This window comes from Pleurodeles waltl, chromosome 4_1 (assembly GCF_031143425.1).
Source record: "Pleurodeles waltl isolate 20211129_DDA chromosome 4_1, aPleWal1.hap1.20221129, whole genome shotgun sequence".
Classification (NCBI taxonomy): Eukaryota; Metazoa; Chordata; class Amphibia; order Caudata; family Salamandridae; genus Pleurodeles; species Pleurodeles waltl.
In genome coordinates this window covers 60848883-60859772 of record NC_090442.1, presented here as the reverse complement: position 1 = coordinate 60859772, position 10890 = coordinate 60848883, and the positions used below count along the sequence as shown (strand labels likewise).

Genomic DNA, 10890 nt, shown 5'->3' with positions numbered 1-10890 from the left:
ACATAGTAATAGTATTCACCTTCCACCCTTAGCCTCTGTTGAATGCTATCACTCTCTATATTTTTCCTCACACGCACAGATGAACACATGCTTTCAGCATCTCAGATGCACTGAGTCTCCTGCCAGTGTTTTCAACTCCCAACACACCGTCATTGTTTTTGTTTTCTGAGTTTGTCATACCAAAAAACAGAGTTTATTGAATGCGCTTTATTGATCGATTTATTTGCACAATACTTTAAGAACATGTTATCAGTACAATTACCATCTGCCTGCCCACATATTTACTAATGCATTTTGAAGCTCCTGCAACCAACCAGAGTGGCAGAATATAGTTGTTCAAATCAGCTGTGCCTTGGCTCATTTGGCTTTTTCTTTGTTTTCTCATAGCTTGGAGTTGGCTCTAACACAGCCTGACTAAAATATTCTCACTTTTCCATGTTCGCTAGGATCTGGAAGTGGACTTGCAACCTACCATTGCTGCACTGGGGCAAGTAATCCAATGCTATAGCTGTCAGTCAGTCTAGCAGTGGTTGTGCTTTATAAAGGAGCTGCACAGCGGCCGTCCATCAATACAATGCTTAATCTGCAGCTTAAAAAGGATCGAGGGACTGTGCGTATTATGTCTTCTACACACCAAATTTGCCGCTAAGGAAGGCCAGAGGCACAGCAACATCATGCATTCTCCATACCTAGGGCCTGATTTATGAAACGTTAGCGCCGCCTTAGTGTCATTTTGTGCCACTTTTGCGTCAGAAAATGATGCAAAGGCGTCGCTAAATTTTCATAAATCAGGTCCCTAGTCTTCAGCTCAGGTTCTGTGGCCATCATGTCTTCTCCATACATGGGGCAGATTTATGATTAAAAACACACAACTCAACGCCTCAGGACAGCTTGCTATGCTGCGTGTCAGGGAGAGAGCAGGAATGTGCCATATCTAAATAGATATGGTGAGTTCCTACTCTTCCCTGTGCAGGCATTCTGAATGATGCCTAGGGCCAATTCATGGAACACTTGCGCTATGGTGCAAGGGTGCCTGCATTACAGGCAGGATTGTTTGTTATGCAGGAAGGGACACCTTCTTGTACAAAAACAATAGTTTGAGGGACGTTCCTGTTTCTAGGTGTGCTGCAGAATGCTACATATGTGGGAGGAGAAAATAACAGGGAGAAATAGGGTGGGTCACTATTAGGTTCTCTAGAAGCGCTACAGACCAGATCTTGACCTTAGCCCAGGGCTGTTCTCTACAAGCAGATGCATTGCATTGTTACTTCCCTTCCAAGCCTGGACCTCAGTCTAGGTGGGGCATGGTCTGCAACTTCCTCCCCTGGCTTGAACAAATGTCTAAGAAGGCTCTCGGTCTCTGTAACCAGAAACATGCACCTTCCACTCCATCAGACAGGAGTCTAGGGGGGAAGTGGCCTCCACCCACTGATCCACTGTGGCTTTTCGTTCCACCCCATGCTGTGCCTGCAGCTTGGAAGCAACTGTAGTTCCAGTAACTAATAACAATAATATTAATAAAATAGTACACCTTTGTTCCATAAATAAATATTATTTCCGTAGTATAATACTGTATAAATATATTCTGTTTGGGTAGCTGCCAAGATGGGCCTGTAATACTGGCATTTGTAGAACTTTGGAGATAAGCCTGTGTTGCCTTGCCACGCGTGGTAGCGGGCCACAGCAGGACACAGTTCAGGAAGCCCAAATTCCCAGGCTGGCTCCATTTACAGCATTGGGGTGTCGGACTCCACTGCCAGGAGGCTCTGACTACATTCTCAGGAGGGTCTGACTACAGGAATGAATTTCTGCATTTCCACTAGTGGGTGCCTACATTCTGAGGAGTGGCTATTCACATTGCTTGGGCTGACTGCTCACATTCAAAGGGCTGCCTGCACACATTTCCATCTTGGAATGGCCATGTGCTCTTCTCAGGCATGTGTAGGGAGGTGAGAATGACTGCTAGATCCGGAACCCATGTGGTACCACCAACCACCCAATCCCCGGAAATGGCTGATTGGTTTTGCTGCCTACCACAGAGCTCTGGGCCTTTTGAGCTTGGAGCGAGGGCACCTGATAGAGGGTCAAAGCAGCCTAAGTCAAGGAGTTGGTCGCTGAGTGGGTCAGGCCTAGGGTTACCCACTGGGATAGATAGCACTTGTTCTCACTCAGCCCCTTCATTAACTCTGCTCAGAGGGTAGAAAGAATGAACATTGTAGCAATGTAAACACTGCACTGCTTCCGAAGTCTTTATTTTGCTACTGGTTTGGTCATTCTTCCATCTTGTTTTGTCTTCAAGTTGAATGATTATTCAGATGGTCCAGACTGAAAATTAAAACAGAACTCTGTTTAGGAATCAACATCAGTGCACAGGGTTATCAGACACTCTAGGCAAGCACACACTGCACTCGTTTACTGATCAGATACCAAAAGACTGCACCTTCTGCACTTATTGAGTGACTGGACACCATGAGGAAGCATCATCTGCACTCACTTATTAATCAGATATTCTAAAGAAGCACCTTCAACACTCGCTGAGTAATCGTACATTTTAAAAAAGCACCCCCTGCACTCAGTGACTATTCAGATATTCTAAATATACATCCTCTCCCTTCAGTAAATAATCAGATATTTCTAAGAAACACCTTCTGCACTCACTGAGTAATCAGATATTCCAAAAAAGCATCTTCCTTCACTCACTGGATAAGCAAGTATTCTAATGAAGCTTGTTCTGCACTGACTAATCAGAGAGCAAAGCAGAAGAAGCAAACTGCACTTATTAAATAATTAGATGCCTAAAGTACACTCTGCATTTGCTGTGTAATAATATATCCAGCCACGCACCAGTCACGTGCTGTGCTCATAAGCCTTCGGTGACATACGATGATGAGCTACTTCAGACCCTCAGCTGGTAGGCGCTACACAAATTTAGGTAGTTTGTCATCCAACACTGGTCCCTTCCTGGACAGTGACCCTGCACCAGTCACTCTCTAGGCACAGTGAACACAGTGACCGTGCAAAACCCACTTCCTGAAGGCACTCTGAGTGCAGACATCCGAGCCCAAGCAGTAGTGCCTGGTGAATGTGTGAACAGATCTCCATGTAGCTGCCTTGTAAATTTCAGTTGGTTGAATTTGCCTTTGGTCTAGCTGATATGGTCTTGTTGGCTTTTTGGTAGCATAACACAATGCAGAACACTATCCATCAGGAGATGGATTGCTTGGAAGTGGCTAAACCAGTACGAACCGGGCCATAATTTATAAACAACTGGTCCGATCTGCGTAGGTCACGTGTTTTCTCGAGATAAAACTTTAAGACCATCCTTACATCTAGGGAATGAAGGGTTCTTTCAGCCAGGCTCAAGGATGCTGAAAGAATGTTGGTTATGAAATCGTCTGGTTGACATGGAAATCTGGAATAACTTTCACGAGGAATTTCAGGTGACTTTTCATGACAGCTTTGATAGAGTGAAAGACTGTGTATGGGTTGTGAGTAGATAATGCTTGGATCTCGCTAACTCTACAAGCTGATGTGATTGCTATAAGGAAAGCGTTTTTCCATTCATGACTTGTGAGTGGGTTTGAAAGGGTCCTGCATGAGGTGTGAAAGGGCTATGTTGAGCTCCCAGGGAGGGGAAGGATGACCAATGGGAGGGAAAACCTTCTTCAACCCTTCTAGATATTCCTTGATCGCAGGGATTTTGAAAAAAGAGGTTTGTGAAGGTTATTTTCTGTGGGAAACTGCTGATGAAAAGGCATCCCTTGAAGCAAGTTGGCTACAGAGCACCACCATGTCAGAGATATGTTGTGATTCTGTTGTCCCAGTAGCCCGTCAGATGGTCTGATCCTCGAGACATTCCTGTAGAGGACGCATCTGGAGTCGGGCATTCGGAGTTAGGAAAATACACGAGGCCACCGAGCCGAGGAGGGATGACACTGACCTCACGTGGGATGTGAGACTTTCATGAGAGAATTACACTTCAGATGGAACAATAACAGCCTCTCCTCCGAAGAACACACTCTTGTCTGAATGGTGTTGATGGAAGCCTCAAAATAATGAAGAGTCTAAACAGGAGTATGAGTTGATTTATGGTTAATATGAAGCCCCAACCGTCGAAGGACATCGCATGTCCAGTTGAAATAAAGTTGGGCTTCCTGGGAAGTGGACACTTTGATTAGACAATCGTCCAGGTAGGGGTAGACAAAGATTCAATATTTCCTGAGGTGAGCAGCTACTACTGCCGTGCGCTTCAAGAAAATTCTGAGTGCTGATTTGAGGCCAAATGTAAGTACCTGAAACGGATAATGATCCTGCCCCACAATGAACCTCAAGAATTTGTGATGTTTCCTGGTAATTGGTACATGAAAATACACATCTTGAAGGTCTATGGAGTAGAATAATTACCCCTGTTGTAACTGGGGATCGATATGTTCCAAAAATGTTCTCGCCGAATCCACTTGTTGGTAACTTTTAAGTCAAGAATGGGTCTGAATTATTCGTTCTTGCCTTTCTTCTTCACAAGAAAGTATCTGAAATTAATGTCTGTTCCCCATTTTCTGTGAGGAACTGCCTCCACTACCTGTTTCTGTAGCAGTCTGTTGACTTACAACTTTAGCAATTGCAGATGGTAATTGCATGGTTTTGCTGGTATGGTTGGTGGGAGACTTGTGAATCTGAGACAATACCAATTTCTAACCATATTCAGCACCCAGGCATATTCTGTGATTCTTTGCCACTCTGCCAGAAAATGAGAGATGCTTCTCTCTACTGGAGTGGGTAACGAAAGAGGGGGAAGGGAAGATTCATGGCTTGGAGCTTTTTGCATATTTACCTCCTCAAGCAGGCTGTTGGGTGGATCTTCGGATAGGCTGCTTTCGGTGCTGTGGTTGGTAAGGTTGTTGGTGTTGTGGTTCCTGACAACCTTGATATCACTGAGGGATTTGAACTCTCTGATGGTAAAAACGGCACTGATAGGGCTTGAAAGACCTTCTGTGCCCTTTTGGCCTTTCCAGGCCAACTACCTTAAAGGTTTCCACCTCAGCTTTCATGTGAGTCATCTTGTCATCAGTGTGGCTGCCAAAGAGAGTGGACCCTGAGAATAGAAGGTTAAGGATCCTTTGTTGAGACTACGGTTTGAGAGTTGTGCAGTATTTGTGTGCTGCTAACAAGGAAGAATCAGATGCTGCACTGATGACCTGAATGGACATCTTCAAGCCCTTGTTGACGATCTCCAGGAAGTCTTCCTGTTTGTACCTGGGAAGCTCATCAGCAAACTGTTGAATAGAGTCCCATAGTGCTCAATCATATCTGCCCAGGAGGGCAGCTGCACTGGCTGACTTCATGGTGGTTGCAGCTATGGCCTACTGAGTCCAGTTTTTTGCTCTCCTTATTAGGTGGTACCGATGAAGAGGGAGTAGTGGCATGGTGTTTTTTGGCACTAATATGACCACTGAGTCTGGAGGTGGGTTACAGTGGAGGAAGAGAGGGTCCTGCTCTGGAGATCTATATTTTGTCTGTAGCCTCGATGGAGCAGCTTCAACTGAGGCCAGGGTCAAAAACGATTCCATGGCTGGCTCTAGGAGGCCTGGCACCAAAGGCAGGAGTGGTCTTGATGCTGACCGGTGGTGGAGCATGTCAAAGATAATAGAAGTTGAAGGAGCAGGCACTGACATCTGTATATTGAGTTCCGCAGCTCCTCTTACCAGAGCCTCCTGGAAGGTAGTAATGTCATCCACCATCGAGAGATGCGAGGTGGTGGTGAATCTGACAGTGGCGGCGATTATCCTCTTGTGGAAGTAGAGGAAGCACATCTGGAATGATCTGGCTCTTGTATGATGGTGGGAGTGCCTTGAAGGTGGTCGGGATGATGAACACCTGGAACTGTGGCATCTGTGATGGTGAGACCAACTGCACATTCTCAAACACAACCTAGATCTTGGGAGAGGATCCTCCACAGGTAGCAGAATTGGCATTGGCAGAAGAGGCGCTGAAGTGGTGGTGAAGGAGGTGGCGGTTGTGGTGACAGAGGAAAAGGAGGAGGAGGTGGAGTAGATAATGGTGAAGGAGAGCTTGGAATTATAATAGGTGAAGAAGGAGAGTATATTCTCAAATATTCAGAGTCTGGGGGAGTACAAATCTGTCTCCTCTTCTTACTTTTCTCCTGTTGTAGTGTCCTCGACATCGAAAGACTTCTCGACATTGGCCTCCTTCGATGCCTCAATGTCAATCCACTTCTTGACATTGAAAAGTCGCTATGCTTTGACACCAACACACTCCTCAATGTCGATCTCAGTCTGCGCGTCAACGGTGTATGGATCTTTGATGCAGACCTGCCCTGTCATGACTTTGATGTTCGTCTCTTCCTCTACGTCGATCCAGCCCTTGACGGTGAACAAGTGGGAGCTGTACCTTGCCTCAATATCGATCCTCAAAATGTTCGACCCGGACTGATGTCGTTTTTTTGGCTGGAACTCTCTTTTGGACCTTCCACGTCCTTCAAAGCCCTGGTAGAGGACAGACCATCTCCTCACTCTAAAGTGCCTGCTGCCTGCGTCTTTCATCAATGCCATGGAAGTTAATTTTCTCTCTTTCCCTCAGGATGTGTTTTGCAAACTTCCTGCAGAGTTGGCAAGTATCAGGAATATGGCTTGCTGGAAGGCAGATAATGCGGACCTTATGAGGGTCTGATTTGGCCTTATTTCTCCGACAGGAAGGACACTTGTCAAACAAAGATGGCATTTTATTTGAAAAAAAATACCTTACTTTTCAGTCAGAAAATGACACAAAATATCAGGGAGAGATGAAATTTGTAGAATGAAGTTGTTGCCACAAACCTCCACTGGTGTTTTTTTGAGGAGAAAAAGCCTAAAAAGGCCGAGTTCAGTGCCCCAAGATCGTGTCACTAGAAGCCGGGGAAAAAGAGCCAAAGCAAATGCCACTTGCTGGGCATGATGGGATACTTGTGGTCCCTGGGTCCTTAAAGACACAGACTCTGTTGTAAACATACATAATAACAATATATGGGGTTACACTGTCCTGCTATTCTTCATCTCTTTACTTTTACAAAGCAAGGTTTGTGAAAGAGATTTAAGCTGTTTTTACAACATATTAGCTTTAAAGTTTATATATATATATATATATATATATATATGATTTTCTTGGCCCAATCTGAAGAACTGGGCCTGTTGCTATAGGCTGCATAATGTTTTTTCTATTAAGTGACTCTGCAGGTCTTCCCAAAGAAAGGCGAACATCTACACTTAAGAAGATATACTGTGAAAAAGTGCTCTGGGATCCCCGCACTTATGCGGAACTGCTTCCTCTAAGAGAGAACTGTAATGTCACAGCAACACTATCCAGAGGTCAGTGATGTCAGACTTCACCCCAAGATCACTGATGGTGGGGGCCATCAGTAGCGCCATTCACAAGGCACCATTGCAAGCGTGATGCACTGGACATGAGTTGGAGTTGAGCATGATGTGCCCCACTTTGCATCAACTTTCCTTCCACTAGATGGGGTCGGATGAGTGGTCTTCTCAACCTGTTATCAGGACCTCATGAGACCTCTGGCTACCTGTGGCACCAGACTTTCATCAGGACTTTTTATGGCTCATCTGGTTGATTGTGGCCATAGATCCTTTTCAGGAAACTGATTCTCATCTGGCTATCTTTTGTACACAGACTCTCTGGAGGACATTGTGCCTCAGCTGATCACTGGTCTTCTCAGCCTCTCATCAGGATATTATGCCACATCTGGCTACTTGTGGCCACAGACTATCATAAAAACTTTATGCCCTGGCCTGGAGATTACTAATTCTCAGATATTCCTTATATGCTGAGAATTCAAACCGTTGTTCCGAGGTCTATGAGCCTCCCATTGTATAGCTTGGTTACTTCCCTCTGGATAAAACACCTAATAAAGGAGTGACAAAATGTTCTGATACCTTACTTGCCTTTCTATTTACTCAATAATTTACAGACCGTTCTCTCTTTTTTATCCATTCACTCATTAAAGATATGTTGTGTATAAAAATGGCAATTTATAAAAGTTCATTTTTCTTCTTAATTTTACACACTATTAGTTGCTTATGTAGACTTACCATCCAGCCAACGTTCAGGATGTGGTATCCAGATCAGGAAGCAACCGGGGATGGTCTCAAAGACCGGATAAGCCTATCCGAAAAGGATGTGTTTCTTAAGGCCTGGTCAGGTAGGGAGAGAAGCACATGTTTTCATCATTTTCTGATCCACATAACTAGGGTACATCAGTCTTCCATTCATTATCCTAGACTAGCTACAATCCAGGAGTCTTCAGAACCTTGCCCACACCCAACCTTTAAGGTATCAGAACCAAGACCATACCCAAACCTGAAGCACTCAACCTTGAACCACACGCAACCCAGGAGTTATGAAACCCCAGACCATACCCAACCCAGGAAGCATCAGAATCTTGACCACAACCAAACCACGAGGTATCAGAACCAGGACCATAACCAATCCTGAAACATCCAACCCTGGACCACACCCAACCGAGCGGGTATCAGAACACATACTGTACTCAACCCAGGAGGCATCAGAACATAGACCATAACCAACCCTGCATCACACCAAGCCCAGAAGTTATCAGAACCCACACCATATCCAACCCAGGAGCCATCAGAACCTGGACCACACCAAACCCATGAGGTATCAGAACCATGACTATACACTTAGGGTATCAGAACAACACAATCCTGAACCACCCCAACTCCGGAGGTATCAGAATCCAACCATACCCAACCAAGGAGACATTAGAACGTGGATCACATCCAACCCATGGGGTATCAGCATCTAGACCATACCCAACCCTGGACAACACCCAATCTAGGAGGTATCAGAACCCAGATCATACAGAACCCAGGAGGCATCAGAACTTGGAGCTCACCCAGCCCATGAAGTATTAGAACCCAGACCATATCCAACCCGGGAGGCATCAGAACCTTGACCACTTCCAATCAATGAGGTATGAGAATCATGACCATACCCATCCCAGAATCACACAATCCTGAACTACACCTAACTCAGGAGGTACCAGAATCAGTATTATACCCAACCCTGGACCACACCCAACACAGAAGGTATCAGAATCAAGACTATACCCAACCCTGAGACACCCAACCCTGGACCACACCCAGCCAAGGTGGTATCAAAACCCAGACCATACAGAACCCAGAAGGCATCAGAACCAGAAACACCTCAAGCCAATGAGGTATCAGAACCCACACCATATCCAACGCAGGAGGCACTGGAACCTGGACCACACGCAATCCAGGATATATCAGATCAGAACCTGGACCACACCCAGCCCATGAGGTGTCAAAATTAGGATCGAAACCAATACAGAACCACCCAACCCTTGACCTGACCCAACCCAGGTGGTATCAGAACCAGTACTATACCCAACTCTTGAGCACATCCAACACAGGAACTATCAGAATCCATACCATACCCAACCCTGAAACACACCCAACCAAAAATATATCAGAAGCCAGACCTTACAGAACCCAGGCGGCATCAGAACCTGGACCACACCCAGCCCATGAAGGATCAGAACTAGGGCTTGATGTGCTCCATTACAAGGCAAGGTGCATTCTGGAGGGTCCTTTTGATATCAACTGCCTTGTTATATATTAATGAAAACTAAAACCAAACTGTGGTTAAAACCTTTTAATGCTTTTAATCACAGTTTGGTTTTAGTTTTCATTTAAATAGCACCTCAAAACTTATGCTAACTCATAATTCACTCACACTGCGCCGTTATACAGGAGCACCTTGATTACTTTACTTTAAATTGTGGAATTTAAGTTTCTAATAATTGTGATATATTACTCACAAACTTCATCGGTACAGAAAGTTCTTTATGGTACAACCACTGTTGTGGAGGTTAATTCATATCCCCCCCCCCCCCCAGAGGGACCAAAACATTTTTATGTTACATTATTCATTTATCCAGGTCCCAGGGTACTGGGTTGTCCCATTTTTTCAAAATAATGGTTATATATTAAGTTGGCAGGTGTTTAAATAACATGTATGTTTACATGTGTAGTTTATGTCTGGTGTAAGTGAATTGCATGCATAAACTGTAACACTTTATAGTATTGAATGTACTGCTGTAGTAAGCACACGTACTTTTTGAGCTTACAAGTATTTATGTGGCATCCTAAGTGGGTTGAAGAGCTGTTCACATTTTTTCAATTGTGTTATCAACTGGTAATTATGGCTAGAGGAATGTTTTTAAATGTTGATTGACGGTCGCTTGTAAACGCATCTGAACAAGCAAGTATCTGCCACCTGTTTGAAAGTTACTAACATTTATCCGGAAAGACTCTTAAAAGCCACATTCCTTTAGAATACAATTCAAAAATGGTTTCTTTTCACATGTTTACACCCATAGTGCATGCTATTGCAGAAAATCCCACCTGCTTTATTCCTAAAGCCCTGCATGAAAAATTGACCCTGATTTACACTTATAACTTTTACCTCCCTCGTTTATCTTGAATACCCTTCTCCTTTCCTTCTTTCTTCTGCATGCCTCTTCTGTAAATAGACTTCTCAAAATCACATGCTTCTCTTAATCTTCCTGTGACACCATATCAACAATATCTGTTCATTGCATCAACCATTTGCCTTTTGCATATCTCCCTCTAATGATCACATCTCAGGGCCTGCCACTGACCCATGGAAAGAACACATCCCCCCATCGCCGGACTCGAAGATAAGGATGCCACAGTACCAGGGTATGTTGGCTGGGCACTGCACACGAGGTGGGGACCACTGCAGACATATACATGCCACAGCATTTTTAAAAAATGACTCTGGCATGCATATGTCAGGGAGACAACTGTGTCATGC

General features: G+C 44.6%; 1 protein-coding gene across 1 annotated transcript in view; it reads right to left on the bottom strand.

Annotated features, from left to right (window-relative positions):
• Positions 1–206: 206 nt before the first annotated feature.
• Positions 207–10890, bottom strand: part of LOC138286989 (mucin-22-like) — a 55740-nt gene continuing 45056 nt past the window's right edge. Inside the window, exons 5-6 of the mRNA XM_069227352.1 lie at positions 8100–8201; positions 207–2325 (exon numbers count right to left, since the gene is read on the bottom strand). Of these exons, the coding sequence (XP_069083453.1) occupies positions 8133–8201 (69 nt within the window). The 3' untranslated portion in view covers positions 207–2325; positions 8100–8132. The remainder of the gene's footprint in view (positions 2326–8099; positions 8202–10890) is intronic.